The following is a 15,953-nucleotide window of genomic DNA, read 5'->3' as shown; positions in this document are numbered from 1 at the left end:
AAAAAAAAACATTTTTTACACAAATTCACTTAGGAGAGACCATAACAGCTGAGGATGATGCACTATACATATTAAATCAGTAAACAAGTAGAAAATGCTCAACACAATTTGTTGAAGTCAGAACCAGTGTAGCTATTTGTCAAATAGTGAGCATAACATCATTTTTCTATCATGTCATATTTAGGAACTAAAAAGAGAAATAAACACAACAACTTCCAGAAACTGTTTGTTTCAATAGTTTCCAATTAAAGGGATATATGGACGCTGCTAAAGGTTTGTTATACTTTCTTTTCTATATCAAATGTTTTGAAAAACCCTCAAGGATTTCAATCTTCATTCTAAAATGAAGCCCTGTGTACACAAGATATTGAATGTAAATCAAACTCAAAAAGTCATTACTTCAGGTCCTCTGTATATAAAGAAAGTGATGTTTGCCAAAACACTGATGCAAAATCAAGATCAACATCTCCAGAATGTCAGGGTGCACATAAACTCCCTCTATGAGTGCTTGTCACAGATATGTCTCATTTCTCCATGTAGATAAAAAAAAACAATTTTAAGACATAGATCAAGTGGAAGACATCCGTTCCGTAACAACTTTGTGCCTGAAAAAATATTTGTTAAGCCTACATTGCTGTTGTCATTCATGAACTTCAGCCGGTCACATTGAACACAATTTACTGAATAAAGTCACTGTTTAGCGAACACACATACAATACGCCCCTTGGTCACGTGTTGACAATATAACACCAGGTATATTAAAAGTCTCATATCTCTAAATGTTCCAGTTTCAGAACAATGTTCCGTGTAATCCAAAAACACTTTTGTTAGCTTGTATGTTAATGTCATGTCATTCACTCTTGTAAGTTAAAGTTAGAATTTGACCACAGTGCCATGAGCAGTGGTTTAGCTGTGAGTGCATGCACATATAGCCCACACACACTCACGTGTCTACATTTCCCCAGGAAAAATATTAATTTATTGGTCCTCAGTGTGAATGTGCACGTATGTAAGGCTGTGTGAGCAAGCAAGAGCAAGCAATGCCTGCCAGCTGCAGCTGCGGCCCCCGGCATTTAAGGGGCAGCCTGCCATTTCCAGTTCTCCCCTTAAAATAACTTCATACAAAAAAGGTTAAATGTAAAATATGTGAACAGGTAATTTATTTTACCATCATATATTTACTTCAGGCTTAAAAACTTTTTAATGTTAGGCAACAACGCAAGTACAAAATGTCAAATGACAAATGTCCTGTAAAATTCTATTACCCAGAAGGATAACTGTTCTAGATTGCATAAAAAACAGGATATTTTAGTTTCAAAACAAATACATTTCAAAGCTGCTTTGTCCATTAAGCCTATCATGGTGCTCTGGATCTCTGACTACGTAATGACCTGGTTGCTACACTGACCTGCTGACAGCTTCAATTAAGCTGCTCATCATACTTCAAAACCTGGCTCATCCACCCCCCACATTTTCAGCAGCAATCAGATTTAGAACAACCTGCGCAGAAGAGTCTAACAAAAGGATTTCATGATTTTCACATGAATACTGTTGATTACAAGCCTCAACACTCATTCACAGCTCCGTGCTGTAAAGCATGTCAGCAATCATCTATGCACCAGCTGACTAAATCATGCAGGCTCCTCAGATGCAGAGTCAAATTTCAGGGAAAAAAAATGGCAACAGAAGACTGTGGTGACACTGAAATGTTCACAGTTCATTTACTGTACACTCTTTACTCCAGAAATAGTGACACTGAAATGGTAAAGTGCAATGATTCATAGGATTGGTTCAATTCAGTTGGTCCAATGAGCTTTCCCCACCAACAATGAACAGCAAAACTTACACTCACTGACTCACTCATGTACTGTATACAAAGGCAAAAGTGAGACGTGTGAATTTCTGACAGCAGATTTCAATCTCAGACTTCAGTTCAGCTCAGTTAACCGAGGGCACAGGGAAGGAATATCTTTCTGCTCTGCATGCAGTCACACAAGGACAGAGGATTAAGGTCACATTATGAGGGTATAAGAAAAAAAAGAGAGAGTAAGAGAGAAAGAGGGTGGCAGACAGGGCAAGGGAGGGATTTGCTGTTCTTTCTTCCAGGGGCTTGTGAACCATATGTTCAGTCCTGCACATGAGGGGGCAGCAAGTGCCCAAAGACACAGCATCACATAGATACATAAAGAGCAGGCTGCAAACTGTGGGTGGGGGTCACGCAAGGAAGGTGGTGGAGGAAATGTGTCTTTAACACTAGAGTCCAGCATTAGAAGCAGGGTTCAAAGATGAGTAAAATGTGCATGTTCAGCTGGAATCTCTCGCTGCAGTGATGTAAGTTCTCATTATTAGTACATGAGATATAAATTAGATATAAATGAGTCTCTGGTTTACTTTTCAGTGGCAGATACATTCTTGAATCCATTTAAGGCAGTAGAATTATTTGCACAATAATCACGTATAACAACTATAATCAGTCCTATGATCATAATATGTGGTTTGCTTGTTTAAAAATCTTACAAAAATCAGAGCTGCAACCCAGCTTGCTGATTAGCTGATCAAAATACACAAGCCAAAGAGCTGCAGGCTTGTCAAAACACTGCATGGCATATGAAGTAAATCATATGCATGTACACAAGCCCAACCTTAAAGCATTTTTTAAGTTTTAAAAGTATGCCAAGCACATCCATAAAATTCAGAGGTAAAGTAAAAAACAGAGAGTGAGCACTGAAACAAAGGAACAATCCCCTGAGATATCTGTAAAAAGAAAGGTGGATGATGGAGAAAGCAGCAGAAGAGAGGGATTGGAGTGGAGTTGTGGCTGTGGTGAGAGAGAGTTTGCCTCCAGCCTCAGCACAGAGGAGGATCAAAGGTTTGTGCTCAGCATCTCAATGGACATCCAGTCGCCAATACTGATGAGCCAGGGCAAGTGATGCTCCATTCACAGAGTTTATATGTTATGGGTAAATAAGTGGTCGCGGCATGGACATCAATGAGCATCTTCAACCTATTTTGTAAAATTATAGTACTGTTTTATAGCAATCTTTAAGTCCAAGATCCATTTATTTGTATTTTTAGGTTAAAAACATTGTTCATAACAATGTAATGCAAATAATTAATCTGTACTTAAATATCTTTATCTGCTTCACTTGTGTATGTCACATTTGACTAAAGCCTTAAATGCAATAAATTCAGCATTCACCAATATCCCACAGTAAATCTGTTTACTCTGCAGTTTATGGCAGCGGGTGATTTTGTACACATATTTGTGACAATATCTGTGCAACACAGTGCAAACTGACTTTGAATTTAAGTTGATGCTGTCGCAGAGAGACTGAGAAATACAGAGCAGAGCATGTGATGATCACTGTATTCTGCACACTGTCCAAAAGACAATTCTGACAAACTAGCTGCTGCATAAAGTGGTTGATATGCTCTGACATATAAACCAACTGTGAGAATGTTTACCTAAACAGTGTATATGCTGGTTTGTGTCAAATCGAACTTTCCATGAATGGACATAATTATTTGCTGTTTAATTAATCACATTTAATTTGATTAATTAAACAGCAAATACGTATGGCAATTATTGAAATACATTTGTTGATTTGAAAATTTGAAGGCAATTTTTTTTTTATTATTATTCAATATTTTTTTTAAATACTAGAAACTGTCCAGTGTGTTGAGGAGAAACAAAAGAGGCATGGACCTTCTACCCTTGAACATTGCTCTGCTGAAACATGCATGCAAATATGCCAGTTTTTCTCTATCAGAGGAAATACAAACTGGGTGCTGCTCCACTGTTAAATTAGCATTTTAACTATAGACATAAATGGCAGTTTAAGTTTCACACTGTTTGATTTAGAGTAAATGGATTCAACTGACTGGAACTTATACATACGAACTGAATAAAAAACAAAAATAAACTTAGACTTAGATTAGTACTACTTAGTACTTAGATTAGTACCTTGTACCAAGTACCGTAATCATCTTGAGAAAAAAAATGAAAAAGGTTTATTTCCTGTGCACCTGCAGTTGTAATCATAGCATTAGCTCTCATTAGAGTGTGTTTGTCTATCACAGATGGTACTATATCCTGTGGTGATACACTCATGACCTCCAGTGGGATTCTGTCCCTTTAACTTGAGAGCTTATTAATTGTCAGCAATTATCCTTTGCAAGTGTGACATCTGTCAGAAGTATATTCTACTCCCATGTTGATAGAAATGCCACAGTGGTAAAGGTTGACTGTAACATTCACTATTTATTGCACAGTAGGGCATGTACAGTCCAAATTTGCCATGACAGGTATCACAAAAAAAAAAAAATAAATAAAATATCCTCTACTGGCGGTCACACGGTGGTGTAGTGTTGGAACAAGGGCCTTTCTGCATGGAGTTTGCATGTTCTCCCCGTGTGTGCATGGGTTTTCTCCGGGTTCTCCGGCTTCCTCCCACAGTCCAAAAACATGCAATGTGGGGATTAGGTAAATTGGACACTCTAAATTGACCATAGGAGTGAGTGTGAGAGTGAATGGTTGTTTGTCTCTATCTGTGTGTGGCCCTGCGATGGACTGGCGAACTGTCCAGGGTGTACCCCACCTATCGCCCGATGTAGCTGAGATTGGCACAGCACCCCCGCGACCCTCTGGTGGAGGATGAAGCGGTAGATGATGACTGACTGACTGACTGATGATCCTCTACCGGCCCCCATCCCATGTTTTGAAGGGGAACATTTTAGTTGTGTTAAAACAACAGCAACCATACATGAATGACAGTGCTTTACCTTGATTATATGGATGGAAAAAAATTAACATGAAATAATAAGACATAGTTAAATTAGCTCATGTAATTACTTTGTGTTTTAAGTGTGCTGATCTGTAACATTGGGGAATAATTCATTGTTCCCTTGGTGCATTCAGAGTCTTTAAAGTTTAGTGCAAATTTGAAGAAACACAATTACAGGAACAAAATCAACAAACTAAGGAACCCATAAGGCAACATTTATCAATGTATCAAAAATAGTCATTAGAGAACTATCCTTGTTACGAAAAAGGTACAAAAGCTTTGTCCTGTACCAGTGAGAGCGACATATTTTTCAGTTCCTCCACTGATTTCACAGCTTTATATCCCAGCTGCTGAAGTACTTTGTGACATACAGTCTGTGTGTACTCTACCATGTCATATGACAGTTTTAAACGCCAACTCTCCGCATTGGCTGCTGAATCTCTTACTGTCCCAAACTTGTGTTTTGCTGAGGGCTCATTGCTGCCCCGAGTGTTTACATGAATCCAGTCTTCCACATTTTTATCCATGGGCAGCCCCAGATAATCATAGATCTCCTTTGTCTTGAGAAGTGGATTTCGAGCCAAATCCTCGTAGCGAACCAACATGTACTTCCCTTTCAGCCAGTAAGGGTGGCTGAGACCGGTTGAAACAGAATTGAGAAAGTCTTCGCAGACAACAGTGAGCTGACTCATGTCTAGATTATAGGGCCTTCTCCCCGTGGCCCTCCAAATACGCCACAGGCGATACGTATCCCTGAATGTCTCAATCCGTGATGATAAGATACCACGTGGGTCCCTGACCAATTGAATGACTTTAATATTAAGCCGCGGGTCTTCCACTAAAGCGCGTAGATCTCCAATCTCCGGCACTCGAACAATCTTGATGGCCACATGCCGCTTCTCACGGCATCCTTCTGTTGCTAACGTCATGTTTAGAGCTGCACATTTCTTAATGCAGTCACCTTCCTCCACATTGACATCAGCAGGGCCAAAGGCATCACACACAGGCTGCTGGCACAATGCTCGACTGGCACCACGACGAAACAGTTTATCCGTGGTGTGGTTTGTGGGTGTTGGTTTGATGTAGCTCTCCAGAAAATAGAGGTCACAACCATACAGACTACGCAGGAGGTCTCGACTGGCACCCAGTGTAACACGTCGGTCTGCAGGGTTGCGGCTGTGGGACAGACGTGGAATCAGTGTAGTCTGAACATGATACAGAGGCTCAAACAGGTAGAAAATCTCCTGGTGCTGGTTGAGCAGCTGACCCACAAAGGAGGAGCCACTGCGAGTGGTGGCCAGGACCAGGATATGAGTTTTTCGTGTGGCATTGATGGAAAAGTATGGGTAGTCATCGCAGCCTCCACTGCCTGGTGCTCCCCGTTCAAAGGGAGGTTCTGTGTCTTGGCCACCCAGACCACAGTTCTGGGGGCTGGGCAATGGACACAGCTGGAAAGGCTTGGAGGTGAGAGTCCTGATGGCTGTGTACTGGATGGCAATGGAGGCCAAGGCCAGCAGAATCACTGCCTTCCAGGAACATTGCATGGCTGAACCACTTCATTTAGACACAGCGGTCCATGCCAGGTCCTCCCTGTGAAAACATTTTTTTTAATACTTTTATTTATTTCAGAAATGTGTGTGATCTAACACTTTTGTAAATACAACAGATAATTACACTAAATACTGCAGGGTCGATCATATACTGAAGTAAATGGAAATTTATATTAAAATTAATATTTTCTAAAATCAAGTTTTATACAATTCATTTTATCATTCACCCTACTGCCATTGAACAACTTATTGTTTTTAAATAAAAATCACAATTTGAAACAATAGCATATGACAAAGCTCCAGTTTAGTTCTTATATTTCTAATGTTTTATCAAAGGCAAATTTTAAAAAGGTAACATAGTTCATAGTAAAAAAATCACAAATCACATCGTAATTTTAATAACTCCGAAAAATCACAATTAGATTTTTTCCTAAATCGTTCAGCCACTCATCCAAATTCTCTGGGCATGAGTCATCTGTAGGTTGAATACAAGGTGCAATTGCAAGTATTACTTTATTTCTGGGGTGAAATTACAACATTACATTACAACAGTCTCTTTATAGCTAAATATTTAATAATCAAGTATATTATATATTGGGGAAAAAATGTGGTCTAAGTTACTATGTAAAATAATTCATCAAAAACTCATGTGTCTTGCTAGTTTTTGAATAATAAAATGGTGACAGTGACATACAAGTATACATCAGGTTGTATAGAGAATCTATAGATTGAAAAATGCGAATAACTGTTTTATTATGTTTTAAAATGTATGTTGCACTGATATTCTGACCATTCTGGTTCCATCTGTGTGTCTTTATGTATGAGTTAAAAATTCACCATAAGTGACCTTATAATTTTATTTTGGTATTTTCCAAATAAGCTCTACATTCTATGCACACTTTACTCTGTCTTCTCCAGTGCAACTGCATCTAATCCAAGGACCTGGTTAGGCCTACAGTCATTGGTGAATTGTGATGTATTTCACTTGTTAATCACGAAAAAATAAAAAAAGTACAAGCCAGTAGGGACAGAAAAACAGTAGTTTAAAACTACAGTGCCAATGTCATGTCAAGGATAAATGATGCTGCCAGCCAATAATTATGTAATCATATAATCAATAAAGACCAGTCAGGTTTGTGTTTGTTTTTTAAATACACAGGATCATACTAAAATGCAATGGCCTTGATAAAGGCAGCTGTTTTGGTGATAGGGGAGAAGGCTGCACTTTAGTAGAAAAAAGAAAGTGGTGCATTAGAATATCTATTCCAAATACAGAGAATGTAAAAACATTGAAATAAGACTAGGGATAAAATAATAGTGCTACCACAAAAGCACAGATCGCACTGCATAGAGAGACTTCAGCTGACAATGTTTTGCTTTTTCCGAGTCTAAAAACAATACTGACTGCTGTGAACGTCATGTGCTCATAGACAACATCACACCTTATCTTAATACTAATACTAATAATGATGACATGATAAGAATAAACATAATAACCGAGGATGCTGCAGCGGGAACAGGCTTCTGGTCAGAGATTTTCCGCGATGCAGACATTTCACACTAATGCTGCGATAAGAAAACACGGAACAAATGAAATGAGCATCCCACCCAGCCAAGCTAGTGTTGTAAACAGTCTGTGTCAGTCCAGAATGGAGGAAAAAGCGTAGAATGCAGTAACATTAAGGAGCAAATATCCGTTATACCTTGTTGGCAGTTGTAGTATTCTCATGATGCGCTCTACATCCATGAGTCGCGGCTGGTTTCCCTCCGTCTTCTAACGCTGTCCACCGTGCGTTTGCTCTCGGATCAGGGGCAGAGGAAACAATGCGTCTGCCCCAACAGCGTTTTACATATAATGGTCGCTTTGAACAGAACGTTTAGCATCAGAGACGCCGGACACCAGAGGAGGTACAGTGGTGGAGGGAGGCTGTTCTCCAGCGGACAGGCGGTGAGACTGACCGGCAACAGCGTCAGCGAGGCTTCCCTTCTATGATGCGCGGAGGCTGTGAGTGTGTGAGGTACACAAGGACTGACTGTCTGGACCAGCCCAGACCCCTCCCTCTTTCCACCTCTCTCTCTCTCCCTCTCTCTCTCTCTCTCTCTCTCTCTCTCTCTCCCTCTCTCTCCCTTGTTAAAAAATGCATCGAATTCCTTATATTTGAACAGCCTAATCAAATCCTTACCCCATCCGTAACAGTATATAACGTTTTCTTTCGAAACATTGTAAAATATACTTTTAAATACTCATTAATACTTATCTAAATGCCATTCACAGTAAAAATCTGTTGAAAGAAATTAATGAAATCAGATAACTGGACCAGTGGAGTGCTTTTACTTTGAAAAATGATCAAGACTTCCATTCACACCTATTTCTTTTCTTCATAGTGACCTTACAGTTAAAAAAAAAGGCAACACATGATTTGGCTTTGTTTGTCCCACCCCTTGAGTTATCCAGGCACTTTTTGCTGGAAATTTATTCTGATTTTTGTTGATCTGTTTTCTTTACCTTGGGCTTTTAGTTCAGTTTGTGGTTTCATTGTTTTCGTTTGTTTGTTTGTTTTTTGGACTTCCTCCTAGTATGTGTACCTTGTTAATTTGACTTCCTGTTCTGTCTTTCTTGTTGATTGTCTGCCCCACCCTAATGTGTCCTATGTGTCTCACCTGTGCTCGAGTGTCTACATTGGTTCATTTTGTTTGTTTTAGTTACTTTGTTCAGATTCTTATGTTTGCATGTATTTCCTGCTTGTGTTCCCTGTGTTTCTGCTCATTGTGTTATGAAGTTACTTTTTCAGTTTGTTTTAGTAAAGACTCATGTTAATTTTTAAACATGCAGGCCCATAGCACAAGGGATTAAGGGATTAAGCTAAAATAGTTCATGCTCAGTGCCTTGGGTTACTGGTAAATTGTAATTATTGTACTATCATGTTTGCTGCACCATAGGTAATTGACTGCCTCTCTATTTGTAAAAATATACAAACTCATCTTTGTTCTTTCCTAAATGTGCTCTGAAGTTCCTTGGCCTTCACCTTGCAGATGAAGTACCCTCAAATATGTTTAGACCAGTCCCACTGGAAGGACAGTGAGGCAGAAACTATGCAGCTCTTATTCCATGTCTGTCCCAAGAGCACTGATGTCAATGAACCCAGCTCGTGGGAACCTTGTCAAGGGACGCAGTTCTACACTGAAGCGGAGCATCTGCTGCAGTGTGATATCCTTTCAGGGCTTTGTCATGCAAGAGTATTTTTTTTTTTACCATGCTATAACAGGATTTACAGATTCACAACATGCCAGGATACATTGTGTGTGTGTGTGTGTGATTGGGGGAGAGGGGGGTTTCTCTGGTTTCTTTGTCTGTTTCTTTCTCTCTGTCATCTTCATGTTAGTAGGTAGTAGGCTGTGTTTTTGAGACTTTCACTTTTCATTTTATTATATTTAATATAATGTTTAATTCACAACTTGGATCAGTGTGCATGCAAGGATTTCAAGAAATTGTGCTTTTCTTATTCATGATGTAGGGACTGACAGGACACAGGGAAAAAAATGTCTGTGTTGCAAATCTGTGTGTAACGAGACATGTGTGAAGAAACATTGGCCACATTTATTTTGGTGTAGAAAGTTTACAGTAGTTAATATAATATCAATTCAGTTCAATTGTATTTGTGCCAAATCATAACATACATTAACTCAAAGCACTTCACATAGACAACATCATGGAGAGCAGAGAAACCCAACAATTCACAAAATGAGCAAACCCTAGGCATCAGTGGAGAGAAAAAACTCCCTTTTAACAGGAATAAATCTCTGACAGAACCATCAAAGATGTGCAGCCATCTGCATCGACTGGTTGGGGTGAAAGGAAAAATGGGGGACAGAGGAGAGGTGGGGGACAGAAAGGAGAGGGAGATGAGGTAGAGACGGAAGTAAGAGACCAGGAGCAGATGGAGTTGTATGGAGTTATAAGTTTATACAGTTCTGAGTCAATGATGAACTACAATGTCATTTATATAAGCAGCAGCAGAGATTGTTGAAAAAATTATACTGATTATACTGAGAGTTTCTGCCTCCCAAACTGTCATTGGGAGCTGGTTCCACAGGAGAGGAGCCTGGTAACTGAAGGCTCTGCCTCCCATTCTACTCTTACAGACTCTGGGAACCACAAGTAAACCTGTATTTTGGGACCTAAGTGATCTTTTGTGCGAACAAAAAATGTTCAGGTATGAAGGGACCTGATCGAATTAAGTGTTTTTTTACGTGAGGAGGAGGATTTTAAATTGATTTTAAATTGAATTCTAAACTGTATGAGGAGCCAGTGTAGAGAAGCTAACACTTGAGTTATGTGGTCTCTCTTTCTAGTTCCTGTCAGAACTCGTGCTGCAGCATTATGAATTAACTGAAGGGTTCTAACAGACTTGTTGGAACACCCTGATAATAAGGAGTTACAGTAATCTAGTGTAGATGTAACAAAAGCATGAACTAGTTTTTCAGTGTTCTTTAAGGACAGAATGCTTTTTAATTTTCATAATGTTCCGCAGGTGGAAGAAGGCTGTTCTGGAAATTATTTTGTGTGAATCAAATGACATTTCCTGGTCAAAAAATAAATCCAAGGTTCCTCACAGTGGAACTGGAAGCCATGGTGATGTCATCTAAAGTGCCAATGTGGTTGGAAAGTTGTTTTTTCTGAGTTTAAAAGTATAAAGTTACAGGTCATCCAGGACTTAATGTCTCTGAGACATTCCTGTAGTTGACAACAACCTCATTTATTTCATCCAGCCTCATTAATAAATACAACTGTGTTTCATCTGCATAACAATGAAAGTGTGTGTTGTGCTTTCTAATAATGTTCCCTTAAGGAAGCATGTATAAGGTAAAAAGTATAGGCCCAACTACTGAGCCCTGTGGAACTCCACAATTTACTTTTGTTTGTAATGAGGCATTATCATTAACATTAACAAACTGGAGACTATCAGATAAGTATGATTTAAACCAGGGCAGTACCTGTGATCCCAAGAGTCTGCTACAGTCTCTGCAAAAGAATATCATGATCAATGGTGTCAAATGCAGCACTAAGATCTAACAGGACAAGTAAAGAAACTACACCATTATCTGAGGCCAAGAGAAGTCTTTTCTAAGATTTTAGAAACAAAGGGAAGATTTGATATAGGTCGGTAATTAGCTAAAATCGGATGAAGTAATTCTACATTTTGGAGACGCAATGTTTCCTGGACAGTATAATAATCATGTAAGGAAGGCAACCCCCAAGAGGCCATAGAATAGTGATCTTTACATGCTACTTATATGGCTATTACTACTACTTATTGTTATCATCTACGGAAATTAACATTATTGGCTATTCAGAAAATGCTAAGATTAGAGTCACACATTTTCTTTGACACTAATAATGTCTTAATATTCTAAAAAAAATAATAATATAAGATAATACCACTTTTTCATAGTGCAACAGTGACAAACCTGTACTTTATTTATATTCTCAGGGCTGACTACAGCTGTCACGGTCACACATGTACCAAGTGAATGAAGCTTTCAGTGAGCGCCACAAGAGTGCAAGAGATAGAATCCACTGAGTGGTTACAACATTGTAGGGTTAAGTGTTCAAGGTCAGTTGTCTCTTATGAGATTAAATCCTATACTTTATTTTAACTACTAAAATGTGATGTGATGACAACCTGTCCTCCAACTGAAACGTAACTATGATAATAATTCCTGCATACGACATATATGTACGTTTCATTGGAGGACAGGTTCTGTGATGACAATCTTTGAATGTGCAGATAGTAGATGTCCAAGCCTCTTGTGCACAACTTCACTGAGGGTTTTACTCTAACCTCTTTGCTCTCTATGAATCAACTACAGTATCAACTTGGAAAAACTTATTTGAATGATAAAAACATCATTTAAATTTGGTAAAATTATGAGATCATTAGTTTATGCACTGAATGTTTCTCATTATTACCACTAGTTTGATAAACTTTGTTACTTTCAATCTTTTTTTATGTGCTGTTTCGGGGTAAAAAATAGTTTCCTGTTTGTAATTGTGGTTTCCAATAAACTCCCAGCAAATTATATGGCTGTTTTGTGAGAACTGATGCAATTACTTGGAAACCATGACAAAATGTTCCAATTGCTAAGAAAAGGGAGGGTTTTCTTTAATTATTCATTTAGTTTAAAGCAATTGCAATATACTATATGTGTCTGCTTTGCAATATAGGTATTTGGTAAATATCAATAATATACCAAATAATACAGTAATATTACATATTTTACAGTAATATGCAAAAATCTTAGACCACATTAGATTTGTTGTTTAAGCAATGCCATAATGTCCATACAGTATAATTATTTTTCAGTCACATTATTGGGACACTTCCAGAAAATATGAGACACACATATGCAGTTTTAAAAAATACATTTGCTTCTATGAGTTTAAATGTCCATTATTTAGTGTGATGTAACTAAGATATAAGACCAACTTTGCCAATGATCAAAGAATTTGATCGCCATAAAAACAACAAAGCTGGTGGTGCCCTAAAACTATTGCTTTTAGGGCACCATTGCTTGGTATTCACCACAAAAAAAAAAAACTGGCCAATCTGCATCGCTCCACTACATAAGTGACCCAAAAATATCCCATTTTATCAGTTCTTGCAATTGCACTACTGTATGCTCACAAGGCTGCTTGAAATTCCAACTCATTGCTGGTCCCTGAGGATGGACTTTATACAGTGTAAACCCACAGAGCTCCAGCTGTCATTCTGCCATCCCGGTTCCTTTGTCAAAGGTCCCCTTAATAAAATAGACAGCATGTATCCCATCTCTCCATGCATTCATATGTATGAAGTCCCAGATTTGATAAATGACTTTATAGTTTTGGCAAAAATAACAATCTGACATCTGAAACATACACAATGTGGTTGCACACACAAAGGGAAAGCAACACATGAACCACACTCAGTTTGTATAGAAATATTGAGCCAGTTTTTCATTGGAGCCCATCTGACAGCCTTTATCTCATGTTACTCTCTCATCCACTGTGAGCAAAATACATTTATTAATGTGAAAAATTTCTGATTTTGATTTTGAGCTTGGCATGAAATTCAGCTGCTTTTGTGATAGCATCAATGACTTATAGGATAACAATGATGATTGTTTTAGTCTATTACTGCTATCCTTTACCATTTTACATCACTAGGGTTTGATGGTCATACTTGCTTTCCTACAGAGCCCCAGACATGACATGAGCGATATTTGTAGCCACAAAATATTAATTTGTGCGTACAAATTTCAGTTTTTTTCCCCCATGTCATGTCTGGGGGTTGTACTTTCCTGAAAAAGGTCAAATCAATTAAAATTTGGAGTGATTTTTGTTTTAATGTGTATACTGTATTTGTATCATGAGTATTTGTATCATCAACAGCCTTGCAGATCTTTAACCAAATCACATTGTGGCAACTCCAATTTAAATGTAGGGACTTGAATGTTGCATCAAAAATAAACATGTATTTTATTATGTTTAGGTTAACACAGTCAAAATGCCTTCAAAAGCTATGAAACTGATGCTACTCAGTGCTGCTAGTAGAACGTGTGTTGAGCAAATATCTCTTGTGGTATTGTGGAAGCATCTCTATGAAATGTTGGCCTAGATTTTACAGTAATATGGAAGAGAGAACAAATACTTTGCTCCTTATGATCTGAAATGTATCAAACTGTAGAAATAATCTCAAAGTCAAATTACATACAGTACAGGATTTTTAAATTACAACAAAGAAGAAATTGGAGATTAAATAAATGACAAATTATCACAACCTGCTATAAATTCACAAACATGAGGTGCTGACTATGACTGTATTTAAAAACAACACTCTGTCATATTTGGATATCTTGGGGGGAAATTTAAACTATCATATTTAAACTATACAGCCCAGAAGTGCATCAGACCATCTGAAGTATGTACCACGTGGTCCAGCAGAGGGCCTGCTGTCCTCAGACCCACGTTGAATGTCCTCTTGGCCTATCAGGAAAAAGGACAGTGTTATGTTGTTTTGCTGTAAAAATGGAGGGAACACGCAAGCTAAACTTTCCGGAACAGAAAAACACAACACGACAAAACCTACCTTTGGTGATAAAATGTTAATATAACAGGAAACATTGGAGCATTAAAGGAAACCTTTTCATCACAATAAAAACAAGTTATCACTCTGTCATGGATCCACAACAGCTCTATAAATCCTTCTGCTTATCTGACTGACATGCAATGCTCAAAGAAAGTTTTATTTTTGTGTGACAGACATAAATGCTAGATTGAGGAATTGTGCTTTATCCACATAATCTAAAAGGGAATAAAAAGCCTCCTGGTAAAATCATTCTGTCCCTGTAGGAAAACAACCAAACCCCCTTATTTTTATCTTACAGTATATACTGACAGATTGGGAGATTATGTGCAATTATGGAGATAAGAGAAATTAAATCACTCTGTCCTTATTGACCTGCAATGAACTATAATCTGGGTCCCTGAGTCACAGATGTGTATTACCATAAGATCATTTAAATGGCTTTTGTGTTCTTTCTAGCCATGACTGAACTCTAAGTAACTGAAATGAGAAATAGGCCAAATGTGGCATCTGAAATATGAACTGTGTTTATGAAAGCTGTGAAAACAGTTGTTCATGCAATGACTGAACTCATTGGGTCAGGTTTAATACTTCATATATTTTTATGTCATGTCTATACATATTTTTATACATTTAATACATTTTTATGTATATATTATACATCACATGTCTATAAACAAGGGAAAAAAATAAAAAGCATCACCATGTGTGAGTTAATAAATCGCTCTCTGACATCTGATGACTCTGATGATTTCCAATGTGAGACAGGTCGGATCAACCATTGATTAACAGTTGTCTAATTGCTAATTGATGCACTGTGCTATAATACTGTATAATCAATGTAATGTTTTATTATACAGCATATAAACACTATATATCATTGACCTTAAAAAGGAAACGTGTGTATCAAATGGAACTGACAAAACCAAGATCAAAGTTCTTAAAATAATTAGTAAGTAATTAAAAAACAAACAAGAACAAAAGAGCTGTGTCTCCTGGGTATGTAGAATCAGGCCTCATCATTATAAATGTTGTTTCCCTTTTGAGGTGAAAAAGAAGCTTGTCACTGCAACTTTTTTACCCATTTTAGATTTTGGAGACCTAATGTATATGAACGTCTCCGCTCAATATCTAAGTAAGATTGACACTGATTATCATGCTTCTCTGAGGTTTATTACTAACTGTAGAGTCCTGATCCATCATTGTGAATTGTATTCTCAAGTGGGATGGCCTTCTTTGTCCACCAGGAGGCTGGGACAGTGGTGCACTTTTATTTACAAGGCCATGCTTGGGCTACTGCCCTCCTACATCTGCAATCTAATCACAGAGAAGTGTTGATTCTTGGATCAGATCAGATCAGTTGTGGCTGTCTGTTCCATTTTCCCGCACATAACTGGAAAAAAGGGCTTTCGTCTACTCTGCTCCTTCTACATGGAACCTGCTACAAAAACACTGGAAAATAACTGATTTCTCTGAATGCTTTATTCCAGACT

General features: G+C 38.0%; 1 protein-coding gene across 1 annotated transcript; it reads right to left on the bottom strand.

Annotated features, from left to right (window-relative positions):
• Positions 1-4,241: 4,241 nt before the first annotated feature.
• On the bottom strand, positions 4,242-8,355 carry chst1 (carbohydrate (keratan sulfate Gal-6) sulfotransferase 1). The gene is made up of 2 exons (XM_058628611.1): positions 8,038-8,355; positions 4,242-6,374 (listed from the first exon to the last, which is right to left on the bottom strand). Exon 2 carries the CDS (start codon positions 6,326-6,328, stop codon positions 5,042-5,044), a length of 1,287 nt encoding a protein of 428 aa, XP_058484594.1. The 5' UTR covers positions 6,329-6,374; positions 8,038-8,355; the 3' UTR covers positions 4,242-5,041.
• Between the last annotated feature and the right edge of the window lie 7,598 nt (positions 8,356-15,953).

This window comes from Solea solea, chromosome 5, assembly GCF_958295425.1.
Source record: "Solea solea chromosome 5, fSolSol10.1, whole genome shotgun sequence".
NCBI classification, from domain to species: Eukaryota; Metazoa; Chordata; class Actinopteri; order Pleuronectiformes; family Soleidae; genus Solea; species Solea solea.
The sequence above is the reverse complement of the archived record's forward strand: the minus strand, read 5'-3'. Positions and strand labels throughout refer to the sequence as shown.

Bases quoted from the DNA above. Each gene is read 5' to 3' on its own strand.
- chst1 (XM_058628611.1), bottom strand. From the start codon at position 6,328: ATGCAATGTTCCTGGAAGGCAGTGATTCTGCTGGCCTTGGCCTCCATT.